At 38.6% G+C, this 21,267-nt stretch overlaps 1 protein-coding gene across 1 annotated transcript; it reads right to left on the bottom strand.

Annotated features, from left to right (window-relative positions):
- Positions 1-9,348: 9,348 nt before the first annotated feature.
- LOC135251744 (homeobox protein engrailed-1-B-like) lies at positions 9,349-14,375 on the bottom strand. The gene is made up of 2 exons (XM_064329473.1): positions 13,284-14,375; positions 9,349-10,160 (listed from the first exon to the last, which is right to left on the bottom strand). Exons 1-2 carry the CDS (start codon positions 13,789-13,791, stop codon positions 9,841-9,843), a joined length of 828 nt encoding a protein of 275 aa, XP_064185543.1. The 5' UTR covers positions 13,792-14,375; the 3' UTR covers positions 9,349-9,840.
- Between the last annotated feature and the right edge of the window lie 6,892 nt (positions 14,376-21,267).

Raw genomic sequence — 21,267 nt, 5'->3', positions numbered from 1 at the left:
ATCTGGCTCAATTATTGCTTAAGATCTTAATGTTATACTGTTTAATCTCTACATTTATTAACTTATAAAAGGGTCATTCTAAAAACTAATTTGTGCTCCAGCTGTGGTCTATCTCCCTAAAAAACAGCCCAGATGTGCAGGAGCTCCCAACCCACCTCTTCCTGTTGCCACGGAAGCAAGCGGCAGATGTGAAGGTGCGTCACCCTGTCAGAAAAGTTTTCACTCCCTCGCTTCGCGCTTCTTTCATGCCCACCGCTACATGGAATACTACGCACGCGTATGATACGCATTTTTGAAGTCGTCAGCAGTCGTTTTTGTTAAACACCCTGTCAAGCTTAAGGTCCAAACAAAGTTCGATGTCCTTTACTGTGGAAAAAATAAAAATTAAATTAAATTAAAGTTAGAGTGAGGCAGTAGTAAGGCACGTAAATTGAAATGGCTTTGTTGTTAACTGCCAGTTTCTTCTTCAGTTAGTGTATTTAAAAATATTTATACCAATATTTAAATAATAGCATTTTCTATTCTATACTGTTTATACATGCATACACATACACGCACACAAACATGCACAAACACACACACAAACACACACACACACTCAGCTCAACTAAAACATATTGAATTATTGTGAGCCACGTCATGACACCCATAAAGAACATGTTCATGCCTAGCTACAAGAATGTACAAGAGTGACCGTTGACACTACAGTATGATGGCATCATTTTGAGATGCTCAGGAAATTCATACTAAAATGGCCTGGGGTTATATAACTGTCATCCTGCCGCTGGACTCTTCTGCTAAACTGCCTACAGGTTCCTGACCATTCTCACAATTACATGACATTACAGGCATTTAGCAGGCGCTCTTATCCAGAGCGACTCACACAACTTTTTACACAGCATTTACGTTGCGTCCATTCATGCAGTTGGATGTATACTGAAGCCATGCAGGTTAAGCACCTTGCTCAAGGGTACAATCGAACCTGTGACCTTCAGGTTACGAGACCAGCTCCTTACCCTCTATACTACACTGCCGCCCATTCTCAGTCATATTTGAGCTTGAGTTTTCGTGGAGGGGGGGGGGGTGGGGCTATGCTGAGGACCCACCATTTCAGCCCAGCACTCTGTCCTGCTCCAATGCATATTAATGTGTGTGTGTGGGGGGGGGGGGGGTTCAGGTTATTTACCCTCCTGGGCTGGGGGCCGAGGATGACACAAGGCAGTAAATCACTTGGCAGCAGGATGGATCGGTGCCATAGCGGATTATCCTGAGGACTCCAGCCCCACATGACCGTGCAAAACAAAGAGCGGGACTCTGACCAAAAAAAAAAAAACCCCTCATCCACGCTCGCTCACTCTGTCTACAGTACGTACTGTACCGTGCTCTCTCTCTCGCACGTGCAGAACACGAACAAGCTCATTTCACGAACACAAACGCCACATAAACACATATACTGAATCTCGTCTGTGTAAGAGAAATGTACTGTATACATCTTCACACCGGAATGTAGACATGCATGAAATTTTTACTAATGTAAGAGTGGTTTAGAAACTGCACTTACAGGACCTTTTTTAGTCTACTATTTTAACTGAGTCAAGCTCAAGAAATGCAGCCAATCTAATGAAATTTCAATTCTAAGTAAGATGTTTTTTACTTTGTTTTTTCATTTGAATCTCTCTCTCCTGTTTGTTATCTTTATTCTAGTGTAATGAATTGACAATGATGTTCTAACAAAGGGGCATCAAAGTAAAAGTCTCTCTCTCTCTCTCTCTCTCTCTCTGTGCATGTGTGTGTGTATGTGTTCAAAATTTTAATTCAAGATAGCAATACATTGTGAACATTTCACTCTGTTGTAACTTTATAAACATAACGCATTTGCATATTCTTTTTGATGTTTGCTATGATTTGTAACAGTCTTCAAGAAAACATTGCCTGAAAAGCCTTGTTCCTGAGCTCAAAATAAGAACAGCTGATAGAGTTCAAGCATTATATTCATACCACCATATTTATTCAATAAAGCACTGGCTTCAGAAATTTTATATAATAACTTTGTCATTCTTGTTCTGAAAACTTAGATGAACTGTTAAAGTAAAAAAAAAGGTAGTTTTCTGCTTTGCAAACAAACAAATCCAGTCATTTAATTTGATTTGCACATCACACTGTTTTTTCTTTTTTTCTTTTTTGTGGATTTGTGTTTTCACACCTTTTGGTAAGACAAATAAAATTTTGAACTGCAGGCTTATTCAATAAATACTTAAAATAAAAAGAACCCAACACAGCCAATACTACACCACAGCTAATTACAGCCTTATAACTTCACAATATGGCTTCATTTAAAAATAAAAGTGCAGCATGCAATGTTTACAAATATTATTACTGTAACATGAACCAGAGAGAGGGGACCTTTGAATTGAAGTCAGACACTCAAAGCCACGATAAAGCTTCTGCCCGTACTTCAACATCATCATCGGTTTATGAGAATAAATTGTCCTTAATGAAAGACACCAAGGACGCCTGTTACACCAGAGTGGATTGAATGTAAGGCTAATTTATGTACTTGCCAATCAAAAACAACATCCCGCCCCCTGTTGGCAGTTTCAGTTCACACTGAAGCCAACGGCTCCTAATAAATAATGCACCCTGTGTATGATGAGTGATCAGTGGGTGTTTAAAAGCTACTGAACAGCAGAAGGCAGAAGGCCGACAGATGATCGCGCATTTGTACCATAGCGCGCCGTTCAGTCACCCGACGGTGCAGCCAGCGGATTTGACGCGTAGAATAAACAAGCCGCTCATCTCCACTATGTAATTTGCGCTTAACTGCTATGATTTTTTATGGCCTTTTGCCTGAAGCCGCCGGGTCTTCAGCCGCATCGTGGGATGTTCTTCATGAATGCTAGCTTTGTTCCGTTATACCTCACGGATAGAGCGGCACAATTGACCGGCCATAAAACGGAATCAGTCATCCTCACGGTTTATCACGGTGACAGAAAGCGCATAATGTCTGAGTGAACTCATTTTTTAACATCCCCTCCACTGACAACCGTGCTGGAAAATCAGGGAGCCCACACAACGGCTGATCCGCTGGGGTGCTCTATCCCCAAATTCCTAAGCCTTTAACCCCTTACCTTGTGACGAGGAATATGAAGACAGTCGCTCTCCGTAAGACACCGTTATACTTCTGAAACTTGAAAAGCATAGGAAAAAAGCATTTTAGTCATTATTATTATTATTATTATTACTTACTTACAATACCACAGTATTTGGTGATACAATACTTCATATCAGCCTCCATAAACCGTCACTACTAGGCATCAGAGTAAGATATGATGCCATTCCTTATTCTGCTGATCCTACGCACACTCACATGCACACTCACACACACACACACACACACACACACTAATCCGATATAATACTAATCACTCAAGCAATCTAAAGAAGGCATCTTCCCCAACATTTCAAGGAAAGCAAAGACAGGATAGACTTGCATGCACACATACATGCACGTACGCACACACACACACACTTAATCACACAGTAATCTTAATACAAATTCTTCCTGACAGCATGTGTATGTATGCGTGTGTGAGTTTATATATGTGTGTGTATGTGTGTGTGTGTGTGGGGGGGGGGGTGGATGGGGGATGAGGAGCAGGTTGGTCCTGCTGAGGGATTCACATGGAGGAGGAGGAGGAGGAGGGGGGGGGCTTAATAAAAAGAGGGGTAGGGGGTTGAAATGAGACTACACTTTAACTGCCATGTCCCCTCCATGTTACATCCTAACAGGATTAGAGCTCACTTAGCCCCTGTATTAGCATAGCTTAGCCCCATTCTCGGTCACTTTAAGTTTCCGCCAAGCTTTGATCAGCCTAGCATGAGTGTGCTCAGTGTTTCGGTTAGGGCAGGGCACACAGGGGGTGTACACCAAAGTGTTATCCACCCCGCACCCCCCCCCCCCATCCCCTGCCAAAATGCAGCCTCCTCCAATCACCCCCCCCCCCCCCCCCCCAAAATAAATGCTTCTTTTAACAGCCACTCTGCAATGATACATGATACTCAGACGCTACAGGCTGTAACTCAAACTGTGGGGGACTGTGGTTTTAATGTATTTTAATGTATTTTCTAGTAGGGTTTCTGGTGGCAATATGGATTCTTGCTCCATGGAGTCCAACATTGATTCTCTAAGTTTTATAGCCAAGCCCCTAAATATCCAGAGTGACCTCGTTTATTGCTTTCATTTGCATGCAAATTAAGGCAGTGCCATTGCTGAAATGCAGGCCAAGCAGAAAAAAAAGGATGGAAAAAAAAAAGCTCCATCACTCTAGGGGTTCTTCTGTTTTAAACACTCGCCCTGTGCATTTGCTAAGTGACCAGGTGTGGGAGTGTTCATTTCGCCTTGTTACTTTTAATGGATCTATTGCTTTCTCTTTCATGTCCATATCTGTCCACCTCGAGGAGCTGACAGACAGCCAAGAGACATCCAAGTACATGTACAGTAATACTACTCAATCAGCCCTGTGCTCACTTTAGCATCATTAGCTTCATTTGTTTTACAGTAGGTCCATGACTTTCCTCAGAAACCCCAAATACACAGTTTTCGGTTTCTTCGCCAGCCAAATTTCAAGCACAATTGAAAAAATTCCACGGCCTTTTTCCCCAAAGAACCCGCTGCTTGTTTGATGATAGAAACTTTTGAATTTTTCCAGCATGCCACAGACCCCAGAGTTTAGTGTGAACATATGTGACGTGGTGTGGTTTTGCTTAGGAAGCTGCAGTGTGGCACCAGTCAGAGAACTTGACCAGAAGATCTACTTCCAAGGGAAGAGCATACCATTATAATTAAACCTTTACTGGCTGGTTTGCCTTCGAAACCAAATATCAGGTGTTTTTTGTTTATCATTTCATTCATATATTTACTATAAGCTGGACAAGCTGCACTTGCTGAGTTACCATTTTAGAACTATCACCCCACACAAATGCGCAAAATGGCATGCAAGCATACAAATTTGGGATGTGCTTTAAGACGTGATGGTGGAAAATGTTAAGGTGTCCGTCACAGCGATTGCCATGACGTCAGAAAATGCAGACCGGATACAGTGCGAGAGCAGCTCATGTAAATTAAAGGGCACCGGATTTTCTACGTCAAATTGTATTTATTGCAGTTTTCTTTCTGTAAATTCATCTTGGCCCATTGCCGAGTGCGTACCAAACACTGGGTTGTGGGTTCAGAAATATTTAGATCAATCAGCAATAGATTATGGGGTCGAATGCAAAATCTATCGTGCGTTCAGTTACCAGTAGTGATTGCTGCACCAGTCCAGTTAAGAACATTCTAATCACATATTTGTGATCTTGCACCTTAAAGGGTTATATAATTATTCATTTTAAAACAATGTAAAATAACAATTATGAAACGGTATACTTCAATTCATGTTGCGCATATTTTCTGACAATTCTAGCTTCTTGCGATGTCGAACTGTCATTATTTGTGAGCCTGATTATTTTAATGGAAATAATGCAACGGTATCGGGTAGGCCTTTGAAACAGGACGTTTCAGCGACCTGAAACTTACTTTCAGTGGCATTTTTTAAAAACGTTTCCTAGTTCGTGGTGAAGGTCCAGTACGGGTTACACTGTTAAAACAATTGTTCCAGTCTGATAAACAAAACAAAAAAATCATATTTGGGATAAGCTATAGCCTATGATCGAAAGTATGTGTATTTTTAATCCCATGTTGGGAGTTCCAACAAAACTGTGCTGAACCAAATGCAAGTAGCAGAGGAAGATATGATTCCGGCATGATAAACTGTCTGTTTATCGTCTGAACAGCAACAGCGCTTCAAAGGCGTGATTGATGGTGGAAAACTTCGCGATGCGCCGTTTCATTTGGGCGCCTTGATTAATTCCAGAACGTCTACCTGCGAATTAGGTAGACACCGGTTCTGCTACGTCTCTTTAGTAGCCTACTGCGACAATTACTTAGTGTTGCAGTTATGTTCTTTAACCATCAACAGACTACTTAAACATGCTAGGATAATAATTTTAATGTTTCCTTTTTATGTCTGTATTCCGAGTTTAGTAGACCTTCGTATTTAATTGAGCATAAAGAATCAAAGAGAATCAAACAGTAAGTTCTAAACAACCCAACTATAGGAGCTTAATGGGACACTCAATTTCCTCAATATAAAATAGAATTTTTAATTTCACTTTTCCCAGATTTATGTTTCATTTCTTCATTTAAATCGTAATATTATGGCAGAACGCAGTGCGCAAAAATGTACCTTTGCGTAACTCGTTTTGGATTCGCGTTATAATGCATCTTATAATTATTTTTAAATATGTAGAATAAAACGACGTGATAAAGATCCATAAAAGTAAATAGTGGCTTTTTTCGAACTGAATTTCAGTTACCCAAACCATGCACTGTAACCATGCACTTCTAACTAATACATTTAATTAGTTAAAATATATAATTTATATATTTGCATTAAAACAATAGTTATAGCATTTCGTATATGATAGGTAGCACCTGAAAGTGGGTGAAGTTTTTCTTCATTCCGGTCTTTAGGAAGGTCTGAATGCGCTTGTGTTTCTGTATGGTATGATCTGACTATAAAATACGTAAAAATGCCAAGATTATCTTTCTTCTTGCCAGTAGTATTTATAGTTCAAACCCGGGATCTTTTAAATCAATAACCTTGTTATTTTTTCACGTGTAAGAAATTAAGTATAGGCAAATTTATGTTTTTTTAAATCATTATTGTATTTCTATACCAACCGATCATCTTAGCTGTGTAAAGTGTGCGAGGGATAATAGGCCTACGTTTATCTTAGTGGCATAAACAAGATTAATAAGAGAGCTAGAGACAGAGATAAACAAAGAGATGATGTATAAGTGACTCCACCAAAGTCAAGAAGTGTATGTTAGCATAAAAATGTAACATCTTTGTGTGTGTCTGTGAGTACATTGTGTAAATAGACTCTACACAGTAAATGATTAATGTTAAGTCCAGGAGGTACTAAATAATGTTTCATAAATACGCTATGTAAACGCAAGATTTCATTCGGCATCTGTTAAAAAGCGGTAGCTGCAACTAATAGCCTCACCTTGATGCGTTTGCGTCTTTGCCATACAAAGTAATAGCCTAAGTCATAATGATCTACGTTAACTTCTATTAACTTCAAGAAAAGTGTTAAAACTCCAGTTTGAAAGTTCTGACAGAGTCATTTGACTTGAAGGGAAGTCAATTTAAGGTCTCGTTTAATTACAGGGCAGTCACACAAAACCACATCTTGCTAGGACACTAATGATCCGACTGCTACCAGGGGCACCGCGTGTCAGAACCAAAAACATATAACAGTTCAAGAACACAGCTTGGGGTGGGGATGTCGGGTCACATCGGCCATAAGGGCTCTGTTCTCGCCAAAATACACTTCTTACAGATTAGAGATATGCCAAAATGAACGAACGAATACATTACGTTTCGTAATTTCACTAATGTCGTAGGCTACTCACTGCGGCTAGGTGGAGATAAACACGTGTTTCCCTGGGCTCACGAATTGCTTCCCTTTTTCACGTATCACACTTGGTTTTCTGACGTGATATTCCATCAACACCTGTATAAAAGCATTCACTTGCCTAGTGAATATACAGATAAGTTTAATACGCGAAATTTTGTCCACAATTAAAAATACATCCTTGCATGCTGATGACCCATGGGGAGAATTGCAGAAAAACTCTAAAATTCTAACGCGTTTTCATCCGGGTAATTGCATCATTCGTGATAAAATAGCCTCCTATTACTTGGTCGTACAGATTTCTTTAAAAGCTCCTAATAGTTGGCAATTTAAAAAACGAATTAATTTGGAATGCTGGTCAATAATATACCACAGAAACCGTTATTGAAATTACTAATTTTGCTTAATTCTCGAAACAAACACACTTATTTTACGCTGGTGTAAACCTATTGCAGTAGCCTACTCACTACGCAAAAATATCAAGCACAACGATAACAAAGCAGTCGAAGGCAATACACGTAATTGTCAAAAAATGTCCCGAAAGAGAAAAATGTATAAGCAAAATAAAAAAAGACCAAAATACCACACATATAAGATAACCCCAAGAAAAAAAGACTGGCTTTAAAAAATTTTTAGAATAATCGTTTAATTTGGCCACGTTTTGTACCAGGTAGGTACGTCGTTAAAAAATGTTTAAAGGGTCATCAAATAAAATAAAAAGTTAAATTATCCAAAGTACTGTGAAACCTTCATATATGCTTACATTAGGCGGATGTAAAGGCCACGCGGAATGGTGTACCCGTAATTATTTCAGGTTTTCATGTCTCTTGATTTATCTATGATGAAGTCTAGCCTACAACAACCTCAGCATTCGGTTTTAATTGTCCTTAAATTTAAACTGAGTTCACAATGTTAGATAATAATCCTATAATCCTATGGATTAAAAGATGTATGTATATTTCTATTATTATTATTATTAGTAGTAGTAGTAGTAGTAGTAGTATATAAGGTTATAATTGTGTGAAACAATGGGCACAAATTGTTTATAGAAAGCACACAGAATATGAACAGAATAAATAGACGTCTAATTACGATGGCATCAACAAAAAATTATAATAATCGTTTTTAAATAATAATAATAATAATAATAATAATAATAATAATAATAATAATGTGAACACAGTGCTGCAGGAAAGCCAGTAAGAATGAAGGAATTTTGCAATAGCTGATCTTTGCACAGACCGTCAGCATGACCTTGAGTTGTGCCATTTGACCTTTGCATCTCCACCCACAGACTTGTTCCCCCACCCATGCTCCGCTTGTCTCGCCCAATACCCTGGCTGTACTTCCTCTGTTGTGCCTGAATATATCAGTGGGTTGTTAAGGAATATATATTGGCATTTCAACCTTGAACGCTGCCACCATGGAGCTGATGTTATTTATTTTATAGAGGCCACTGTATATGTGTGCGTGCGTGTGCGTATGCGTAAAAGAGAGAGAGAGAGAGAGAGAGAGAGAGAGATGAGAGAAGAGAGAAAGAAAGAGAGAGAGAGATGAAGAGAGAGAGAGAGAGAGAGAGATGAAAGAGAGAGAGAGAGAGAGAGAGATAGACAAAGAGAGAAAGAATGTAATAATATACTCAGCTAACATCGTTGGAAGTTAAATCTGGTTTATGGTTCCTTTTCTGTGCCACTATAACGTTCATGTGATCTTCCAGCGCTGTCAATTTTAGGCCGACAGAAAAGCCAACCCAGACATCAGGATGGGCTAAACGGGTTTAATTTAAATTACGACCGAAAGGAATTTAAGCCAGAGGAACGAAATGAATCGTGTGCATTATACACTTTTATTTCAGTCCACATTTTTTTTCTGAACATATTAAAATCTTTGGCTTCAAGCGGCGAATCAAGAACGAAATCTGTAAAATTGGTTGAATGCAGTTTGAATTCGGGAGACAAAAATGAACTGTTGAAAAAAAATCGTGATGATTCAGAGATGTACAAAAACAGTGATCAGCTTCATAAAGAAAACAAATATTTCCCAGCAAGTATTATTCGGTACAGGTACACCCTTCTGATATTTAACCACCTGAAATTAAATATCTACAATTATATATATATATATATATATATATATATATATATACGCTATGTAGTAGACAGAGGTCTGATTTGGATAGCCCTCTGTCTAGATTTATGGTTTACTTCACAATTTGGCTATAATAATAATAATAATAATAATAATAATAATATAATAATAATAATCATTCCCCAGAAGTATGCTATCTATGGCACGTGAGAGGAAAAAAAGAGAGTCGGTTCAGTCGCTGTCCACCTTGTCTTCCTGAACGGTGGTGGTGGAATGGTTGTACAGTCCTTGCGCCATGAGCTGCAGCGCGAGGGCGTTCTTGATGCCGTTGGCCTTTTTTATTTTCGCCCTCTTATTTTGGAACCATATTTTTATTTGCGATTCGTTGAGGTTGAGTTCCTGGGCCAGAGTCTGTCTCCTTTGCTCCGTGATATAGCGATTGGCCTGAAACTCCGTTTTAAGTCTTTGCAGCTGTTCGGCCGTGAACGCTGTTCTCGGGCGCTTGTCTTCCTTCTCGTCTTTTTTCTTTTTCAACTTTCGTGTTCTTGGGCCTATAGAGCACAGACAACAAATAAAACGAATGCAGATATAACAGCAGATCATAGACACATACACCACACGCTTGGTTACTAGGCCAAGACTGAAGGCATAAGTCTGCTTCACTCAGGGGGTTATTTTACATACAGCAGTGATTTTGCATATAGCAGCGATTGAAATCACCATTTGCCTTTTAGTCTAGCAAGGCTACGTTTAAGTTCCAGTAATTGCATTCATTGCGAGGACGTGTGATCATCGATGCGTGATTTCATTGTGTTTCTGGTATAGGCTAGTTGCAGCAGGAAAAATAGATCAGGTCTAGCTTACACGATATCTTTAACTGGTTTGTGAAATTCAGTATTTTGGCTCTGTTTTTGCATATTAAAATGCATATTACTTATTGAAGTGCACGTCTAAGGTAAAGGCAATGCAAGAATAAAAACCATAAAATAAAACAAAGACAGGCAATCATTGTTCAATATGATCGGTATGACGTTCGACTGGAATACTAAATATCCTGAATTTTAAGTGTATTGTTGTGCCATTATTACAACAGATATCAGTCAGTTCTGGAGAAAATGCTAATCTACGAACAACTCATACCATAATAAACTGGTCTTCAGAAAACAGGTATCCTAAATATAGCAAGATTATACACTGTATGCGTTGTACATTGAAAAACCATAAATATTCTCATAAACTTAAATAAGTGTGAAATCAGGGCGCCTTCAGTTTATTTAAGTGTACATTTCAGGCGCATTTTATTTATTTATTTATTTTTAAATTGAAAAACAGGCTATAAAGCCTTGCATGTACACCGTAGGAGGAGAGCAACACAACATCAAAATCAAAACAATTGGTTTGAACAATTTATTTCATAAATGGTGGGTATCGATATAGATAATAGATATCAGTTAAATATCATACACTTTGCATGTCTCGCCTTTATTGTTGCAGTAAAGTATGCGAGTGCTAACTCAAGTAGCCGACTACAAATATTATAGATTCAAAATAATTATAAATCGACAACATAATTATTCTTTATCTTTGGAATTGTTGCTCTTGATATAAGCTATGGCACAGCTGATTTAAAACGTCATTATAGTCGGCCTAGATATCTGTGTTTATGATTATTTCAGTTTCGATGGCTCTCTAGTCTAATTTTGGAGGCAAACTTCTACGTCAAACACCTTTTGATTTTTATCTTTAACCTTTTTTTTTTACAGTGTTGTTTATTTTATTATTTTATTCTTTCCTAAAATTGAGAGGACCATAGTATTGTACATCTGCAGTGGTATCTATTTTTCTGCATTCCGTGTATAATTGAATTTTTTTATAATTGCAATTTTTAATCAATATGATCACGCAGGCAGCAGTATGCAATAATTGCTCATATTAAACGTTGCAGTGGGTACCTTAAATTCTCATTCACAATACGACAGAGAATGCTGAAAACGACTAATACTGCCTAAAAGAAATTAGCTATTTTTCATAGTCCTGTATCGTCACAGAGGAATCTGTATGACTCGGTTGATTGCTCGGTTCCATGCAGACGGAGGCAGCAGGTTTATTTACATATTTGTCTCTATAAAAAACATTCCTTGTTTCGGTTACCCGTCTGCGCAGCATCAGCATCAGTCGCGTGCCTCTTCTAGTTTTATACAGTAGGCCATTAACATATCAGATGATGTTTCTATGGAACTATACTATACCATGTCAGGTACAATGAAAGGAAGATATGTAAAATAGGAATTGGTGGTCTATACAAGCTTTCCTGAGTGTGTTATAATTCTACACCAAAATAAAGGTAATCGCACAGGCTCATTGGAACGAAAAGACAAAGAAATGTACATTGACGACGTAGAAACATACGGTAATAAAACAGTTTTGCGAATATATTCCCTATATTGCTTTAAAAGGCTATTAGTCCTAAAAAGCCTATTATAAAAGCTACAATTAAATTAGTATTGTCGGGGAGCACTAAGGTTTATAGTTCCACCCTGATTTGAAACCGAAGACGCCGTTGGTGTGGAGACCGGTCGCTCAGTCGGTCAATCAATGGATTTTTCTCTCATCAGCTTTCCATCACCATCTATGTCCGCGTGCAGACGTCTCTTGCAACGACTACAACGGATCTTTGCATAGGCCTATTTATAACTTTCAGAAAAGTTTGCTGCAGCAAATCCTTGGGATATTCTAGCAAGTCTTTCACGCGCTCCGGCTAAAAGCAGCATAAACTATTAAGACCTAAAATTACTAAACACTGCCCGGTATCTATGAAATTGCATTACTGTTATTATTGAGATATGATTATATCCTTTACAATAAATTAATCCTTAACAATAAACTCTGACAGTTGTAACTGCTGCAGAGATGTAGGCCGAATCTGCAATAAAACTACTTTTGACAAGAAATATTTCACACTTTGGACTGGATTTATAACTTCTGAATAAACACTAAAAGCAAGCAATTTCTAATAGTTTCAAACGACACTGACTCAACAATTTACGACACCAAATGTGCGATTCATTTAATATGATATTATATTCAATTTCAGTGTGAGTAACGCTTTTGAAACGTTGCTGACTATTTCTCCTGTTGGTCAGTGTGTGTTTCAAATAAGCATTGCTATTTGTAAAATTATTCCACTTTACTTCATTGCAATTGTTGATATTACTTCGGTTCAACTTCAAATGTATTTATTTATTTAGTTATGCTCATCATAAGCCAGGAGCCCACGTATATTTTGGATTGTAATTCCACCTAAAGATCTACGTAAATTCGGGGTCCAAGTGTCGACAAATGTAAGACGGATACTTAATTTTACACAATGAATACATACAAATATTTTTTTTAAAAATAAAAATCAGTTCTAAATCTCTAGCGCACATGCAGGTTTACGAAAACTATTAAAAGTAATAAAATACTTGCATTTACAATTTTCAAGGTAATTATAAGCATTAAAAATTATAAATATGTAACACACATTGTAAGAGCAAACAGCCGTGATATCTTGTGATATCTGAGGAAAGTACTCTCGTGCTCTCACTCTCTCCCTCTCTCTTTGCACTTGAACACTTTGATTTGGTTCTCACGTGAATCGTTTACATTTAAAAAGTATAAACGTTCTGCCTTACCGGATGACGGTCTGTCTGAGTACCGCGTGCAGTAGACCCAGGCGGGCCACAGCAGCGGCTGCGCTTCTTTATTTTTATCGGCTCCTCCTTTATTTACAACCACAATCGACGTAGTGCCCTCGTCGTACTTTGTCCCGTTAGTTCCGTTCCCTTGCTCCGGCTTCGCCGCGCTCTGTTTCGAGGACGGCGAAGACGAAGAGGAGGACGAGGAAGAAGTGCCGTCACTGCTGCCGTTTGAATCCTGGCACAATATTGTAGGATGAGACGGCCGTATTCTCAGAAGACTGACGTTATCCCTGCCCGCGGTCGGTGCCCGCTCCCTGCTCCCGCTCTCCTTCTTGCATCCGAAGTCCGGCCGCAGAATGTTATCAATAAAAAAGTTGGTGGTTCTGTGAGCTTGCTGCACTGCCTGGTGGGGCAAAATTGGCGGAGACGGCATATTGGGAGAAAGGGAGACGCTCTCTTCCTCACTCGAATCCTGGCCGTTTTGATCCTTTTGCTCTTCCATAACTGGAACCAGTTCAGCACGGGAACGTTCACTCCCACACGGAATTCCACTTGTTGGTCAATATTTGTATCCAGTTATGAAGGAAAAACAACAGTATCTTATGACATTAAATGCCGTTGCCGAATTTTACTCTCTTAATTTCTAAATGGACGGCATCGTGTGGGTTTAGGTCTCCAACTGTCATAATCTGGCCGCGTGAAAAAACTGAAAATACATTGCGCGCAGTCTCGCAGTCCCAGCCCTTCTCTAATCTACGAAGCTTCGATCTTCGGGAAATTCTCCTAAAATTGCTCAGCCTCTAACACACCTTTTTTTCCCCAGACTAACCGGAAGCACGTGAGTCTACTCACACGTGCAATGAACCAATCAGCAGCGGAGATCTCTTTTGACAGGGGTGAAGCCGTCCAATAGTGTTTTCGACTCTGTGAATAAATAATTGACAGATTTTAGCAAACCAAACAAGGGATCATGGTGACATAACATTTCTTCTGGCCAGAGTTAACGGTATACTAAACTCCTGTAAAGGACGATCATGCACAAGCAGAGCGGTTGTCATGCGGACATCTTCAGGAGCTACCCAGAATACGTTGTGCTCCGTGCACTTGTTTTTGTTTTTGCTTCGTGTAGCTTACTCTACTCGTCATGCTTGTACCTTTAGGCGGAACCACCAGCCTCTCAACCAGCACCCACCCTCCACCCCCTCTGCCCCAGCTCCCATAAGCAAAAAAAAGTAAACCATACAAGCCAAAACATAATTAAATAAATGCTCTTTATATAAATAGTTCAGGAGAAGCGATGTTATTGTTTTGACGATAGAAAATCAAAAGCAAACAAAACATGCTATTTTAATTCCCGTGCACTATAAGTGAATTTTGTTTGCATAAATGCTCCTTTCTGTGAACCGCCTGCGAGGAAATGAAAAAATTCTGTCTGAACGGTTTCACCACCCTGAAGACTCTGGAGGCATGTAGGCCTGAAATGTAGACCTATATAATATTTATATTTATATTTATGTACATAGTTATTGTTATTAGCATGAGCAGTAGTAGTAGCCTAGCAGATATATTGTATTAAGTATAAATGTCTTTATTAAAATAAATGTATTTGGAGTGTAACCGTCAAACACCAACCTTAAATCCCTCTGAATTCACTGAATCTATTTTGTAATTTTTTTGTATGCGCGCGCCTTCGAATAGATGCTCAAATATTCACTAAAAATATCTGCCTTAACAGCTGATGGTCTGTCAGAACTTCACGTGCAGTAAACCCAGGCTGAGGTTCTTAATTTTACACACACACATTTTACACATGAATTTTTGTTAAATTATTGTTTAAGGTAAGTTTAACTTTTGTCTGACATATAAACACTTTCATTTACCATATAATGCCAGGTAATAATTTGTTTATCTATCTGAAATATGTAGCCAACATTTAAAATTACAGGGACAGATTATTTAAGATGTAACCATGATGCAGCAGATTAATTTGATATTTGAAGTGATAATTTTTCCAAATGCAATTCAATGCAATTACGGTCAATATAAGCAGCAACTGTCTGCCCAAATAACGTTTACGCTCTCGCTCTCGCTCTCTCTCTCTCTCTCTCTCACACACACACACACTCACACACAATCAAGCAAACAAACAAACAAACAATGCCAATTACTAAAAAGGTGCTTATCCAGCAATGGCCCGAATCCCTGTACAGTTTATTTACATTTAAGTTGCGCGAATTGAAATCTTTATCCTAAAAGCTAGAGTGGGTACTTAATTAAATTCTAATTAGGACACTATCAATATCCTATTTAGCCGAGTAGCCATTGTTAGACGCAGTCCCTTTCAGGCGTTAAATGGGGACTTTCGAGCTTATCTTGCCTGCAAGAGACGCCTTGAGAAGAGCTGAAAAAAAGATAATTTATAGGCTTTAATTACTCTTCATTCCGCCTGATCAGCTTGGCGTTCATCACGGCAGAGGGGAATAAAATCTGGTCAAAAGCGCCGTCACTGCCGGCTGGCAAGACGCTTAATCAGAGCGAACAGGACCATATTATAGGCCGCGCAGCAAAGGACGGCCACGTAATTTTCCGAGGTGCTGATAAAGCGGGTTGAAAAATGCGATAGTCTTCAGAGACACCATTTACAGAAACGACTTTATTGACGACTTAACGTCGGTAATTCATTTTACCTTTCATGTATTGGAGCCTGGATTTGTTACAGTAATAGGATGATGAATGCTCTGGCGCGCGGTGGCTTTTATTATTGACTGGAATGCACACTCCCTCCACTAAGTGTCCCCGAAAATCATTTAAAAATCGATGTCGTAACTAACTATTAATTTTATTATGGTTAGGTTGGAATTAATAACCTCAACATTCAATTTAATTCAGTGCAGTATAAAGCCAACACATTTTGCTGTTCAAATTATGTCAAAAGAAATGTTGCTATACAAGGATGATTGTTTTTCTTGTATTGTAGTTTCACGTGAACCAGCTATCTATGCCTGAGGAATAATAAAGGATGTATAAGTGATATGGGCTCAGGGATAGTTTTGGCTAGGACAAACTACTATACCACAAAAGTAAAAGTCTAAAGGGTTGCGGAGTTAAAAGTTACTTAAAAAAATAAATAAAAGCCATTGATTAGGAGATGTATTCGAAATATGTTGGAGTTTCAGTAGAAATACTTAAAATTCAAAAACGTCTTACTTAACATTAACATTTCCAATAACTATCTGTATAAACCGACCATGTTGTGTAGTTTATGTATATTTCCCATATAAAATATAGATTTCTATTAAAAAATATTATTTTTTTCACACGCGAGCCAGCAAAACGCAAGGTTGCATATATGACCAATACAAGAAAACTGTATGGTCTATTCTTTTTAATGCTCGGTCGCAGTAGACTATAGTACATAGCTCAAATGTGGATGCTGCTTACTGTACTGTACGTGTAATTCATGTGGATTAAACTATAAGGTCAGAAAAATGACCTTTCCCCGAGACACGCATGAGTTGCCTTTCCATAATGAATTTCAACCTCCAAAATTTGAATTTTTTGACCAGACATTTTGTTGGAACTGAATACGAGTATATTTCAGAAACAAACGCAACAGTATAATTAAGAGCAAGGTCAAACCTACACGTTAGACTAACTCCCCAAAGCCTCAGTACCCAGGTATGTAAATTGCATTTGTACCCGGCAGTTTTTTATATAGCCTGGCTGCCAAACAAGCTAACACGCGGGAGGTTTGAGTCAATATGAACAGCAGTTTGTTGTAAATACCTTTAAAGTTTTAATTTCTTGTCTTGTGTTTGCTTCATATTTAACGGTTACAGCATGTTAGAATGTTCTGGAGTTTAAAAACGCTTTGCTGTTTGTACAAGTGATTCAAAACATTCACGAAGTATTGTGGTCTAGTGTGGAAGTATGAGTGCGCAAACTATTAGCTATCGTGCTATCCAGCGTTATCAAGTGTGCAACATCCATAGTAAGCTTGAAATACATACATCTGAGTTCTGGTTCATTAAGCACAAATCAATTATTTTCGACTGAATGTTCGAATCAATGACACGTCATATTATTTAAGTGACAGAATATAGAAGATTATTTAAATGCAGAAGAGATACGTTGTCAGCTACCTGGAGAAACAATCGTTTCCTTTCTATTTCCAGAAATGCTGGTAATGGCGTTTCAGGAGCTGCTCATGCGGTTGGAATGCTTGCTTCGGTTTTATGGAAACAGATGTGGATTGAACCAGTCTTTTTTGAGGTCTTAAATTCACCATAACCAGTATGGTGAAGTATAAATTAATATTTTGAAATCCTCTGGCCGTCGCGAGTCCAATAAGTACAAGCAGGTGGCTTTAAAATATAGTTTTAAACAAATGCATGATGTAACCATATAGGCTGCATACTTAACACTGCCATGTCATAAAATTGTATGTACTGTATGCATTTGTGAAGTATTGTTACATTTTGGTGTGGAGCCGGACGATTGAATTGGGAATTGTGTTATATCCTTTAATTAAATTGAATAAATAGACAGAAGTCAGGAATGTACGATTTGAGAGCCTTATTATTTGAGAGAGAGAGGCAACATTTACAGGTTGTATGTACTGTGTTCCAATTTTCCTGCACCTTTCTTCCACTAAGGGAAGATAAGACAATAATTGAAATTCAGCCTAAAAATCAGGGAACAAGGTAAATTGTTTGCCTGAATCCGGTTATTGTCTCTTTACCTGATTAACACCATTTCTGACGAAACGAAGTAGCCTCTGCTGTGTATGCCAACTGGTTGTCGTCTTGCTTCGTAACTAATGAACGTCATTAGTAGTTAGGTTATGATTTTGTTTTCTTTTTAAACCGGAAAGGCATTGAACAAAAGTCCAAATCTGTTAACCTGTGATTACACTGGCTACTGGGATTATATGTCCCATATAGAAAACCTACCCATTCAACAAATTATTCAATAGCCTATACATTTACAAATCACAGTATTTTGCTCTGTCTTAATTTGCATTTCCAGTTTTGTTTTGCTTGGTGCCTTCTGAAAGGGAAATTGGATAATGTACTACAGTTCGGTCCCTGCTTGGGTAAAAAGACTTAGAATAGTCAAATCTAATCCCTGCACATCGCCAGTCTCTCGTGCATAAAAAAGATTTTGTGTACACTTGAGGATTACTCTCTTTCAAGCATGTACACAGTAAAATGTCCAGTGTTTATTCAGCTATAACAGTGTGAATTAAACTCATAACAGATTGGTCACACGTTTCAGAGTTGAACCAAATGTTATCTGTTAAGAGTTGAATTAATACTGGACATTTTACTATGCATGCATTGAATGCTATCTGTTTTCAGAGATGATTCTTTTTACATGTAGCCAATGAAAAAATATTCTCCTCACAGATAAAACAGCGGAGTTTCACACGCGCCATTAAAGTAGCCTACAGACTTAAGAGCTTCACTCAATGGGCTACTATTGTAAAAATATTATTTTGATGAACGAGTTGAAGGAATTCCTCAGTACTTCTTGCCTAGCCAATTTTCCGCTTCGCGATGTTTTGGAGCCACACCGTGGCCGTTGAGGTCAAGGCACCGTCGATCCCGTTTGTTTAGAAATGAAATCCTTAACACACGCCGGATGGCGGGATTTATCGTTCCGTGTTTGTTTTGCGAAGTTATTTTGTGAAATATGCCAGGTGTGCCCGTTAGTGGGGGTAGCACGTCTCGACCCATGTAATTTCAGGCATCTGTTTTAAAAGAAAAGATTACAAATGAGCCCCAGAAAAAAAATATATTTTTTCTTAATTAAAATGTGTGGATTGTACCTATAGCCTGTGGTTCTCTGCTCAGATCTCTAGTTTCACATATTCTGCAAGATCCGCGACCCAACACTGACTCATACTCTTCATAACTGTAGCCTATTGTATGTTTTTTTTAAACATGTACTGAATAATATCTGTATGTATAAAATAAGTACTGTATGCATCTTGTTGAATGATAAGTTTTAAAATATGTCCTGTCGCTTTTTAGGATGTCGACTATATAGACTTTTCGGAGTAGGCTAGGCTACTTTTTCTGAATGCAAACCACGTTGTGTTCCAAAGATATCAATGGCAGACGAAGAAAATTAATGTGATTGCTTTGACCATTTTATTTCCTTGTGAAATTTACGTAAGTCCAGTATCAGTGTGTCAAACTGTTTGATAAAAAAAATGAGTATCACCCCAGTCTACTATTGATGAGTTCGTTCATTGTTTTTATGTAAATAATGTCAAATATTTATGCAATTAAATCTGACTACAAAAGTTTTTATCCGGTTAATGTCGTTTGGCAATAGCTTCTGTTTGTATTGTGTTTCCACAAAAGGCTTACCTTGTAATTTTTTTTAAGGAATCCACAATCATGCGGCCAACATGGTTGAAAATGGTAATACCGAGACATATTCCAGTGATGTAGAAATGTATTGCTCTTTCTTGCCCGTGCCTTCGCTGTGAGTCATGATCCCAGCTCAAGTCCTCTTTAACTGTAAAAATTAGCTTTTCGAAAAATACCCAGAGGTGATATGTCTCCTTATAGCTACACGTTTCCACGAAAATATAATTATCCCTAACGCCTAGAGGATCATGAGGAGAGGGAGGAGACTAGATCACGGTCCAGTGTTCAGCACCGGGGACAGCGCCAGGCGTTCGAACGACTCTCTGCAAAAATTAGCGAAGTACAATTAACTGTGGTATCGCGCTCACTGCAGGACACAAATAGTTACATAATCTTATTTAACGATGTAACTCTTAATTAACACTTAAAATTAGTAGGGAATTGATTTAGACCGACTCCTTTAAAAAGATATCTGGGTGATAAAAAGATAAGAAAGATAAAAAGAGTGGGATGAAAATATGCACAAGAAAATTGTCTGTGGAAAGTTCGTTGATTTACCTGGATTATTTGATTGCAATTTTTTAAAATGCATAATTTGTATCAACACATTTATCTTACAAAAAGTGACTAAAATGACATACCGAGTTTATATATTATTAAATGGAGTTCAATTCATCTCATCGCAGTTTCGAGAACACTTGGAAAACCTTTGGAGAGAGAGAGAAAGAGAGAGAGAGAGGTTAATACTACTATTTCAAGTGCCATGGAATCTTTAATGGCTACAGCCAGTCGGGACCTCCGTTTCATATGTAATCCAAAAGAGGGCGCCTGTAGCAGCACAATGCTCCAATATTTAATATTGGGGTACTTGAATTTTATGTTTTAGCCATGGAGAACAGCGCCTCCCAGTGGTCCACCAACACGTCTCCCAGTAGCAACATAAATATCCCAAGAGATCTCCCATGGTAAGTACTTATAGAGCTACTGCAAGTGCTAACCCAATTCAGGCCTGCTTAGATTCAGCACTGTACATGACAAGGCTACAGGACACAGGACCTCACCATCAAATCTGCTGACTTGTTTCACGTGCAATTTAAAGGAAGGAGAGAAAATGAACGGAAATGAATCTGGTCATTTCTCTGCTGCATCGGAAGTTTCATTTCTCCTTACACATACAGTTCATAGAAGTTTTGCTGTTTCGACTCTGTACTCCAGCACATTGGATCGGAAATGAAACCGTGACTATGAGGTTAAAGTGCAGGCTGTGAACTTTAATTTGAAGTTTGACAACATTTCCAGTAAGGGGACACGCCTTATAATTAGTGGCTTCAGCTATTTCGGCTACACCTATCGCTAACAGGTGCATAAAATCAAGCATACGGCCATGCAACCGCCATTGACAAATATTGCCGGTAGAATGGGTCGTACTGAAGAGTGGCACTGTCATAGGATGCCACCTTTCCAACAAGCCAGTTCATCAAATGTCTGCCCTGCTAGAGCTTCTCCAGGTCAACTGTAAGCATTGTTGTTGCGAAGTGGAAATGTATGGGAGCAACAACAGCTCAGCCGTGAAGCAGTAGGCCGCACAAGCTCACAGA

Source organism: Anguilla rostrata, chromosome 3, assembly GCF_018555375.3.
Source record: "Anguilla rostrata isolate EN2019 chromosome 3, ASM1855537v3, whole genome shotgun sequence".
NCBI classification, from domain to species: Eukaryota; Metazoa; Chordata; class Actinopteri; order Anguilliformes; family Anguillidae; genus Anguilla; species Anguilla rostrata.
The sequence above is the reverse complement of the archived record's forward strand: the minus strand, read 5'-3'. Positions and strand labels throughout refer to the sequence as shown.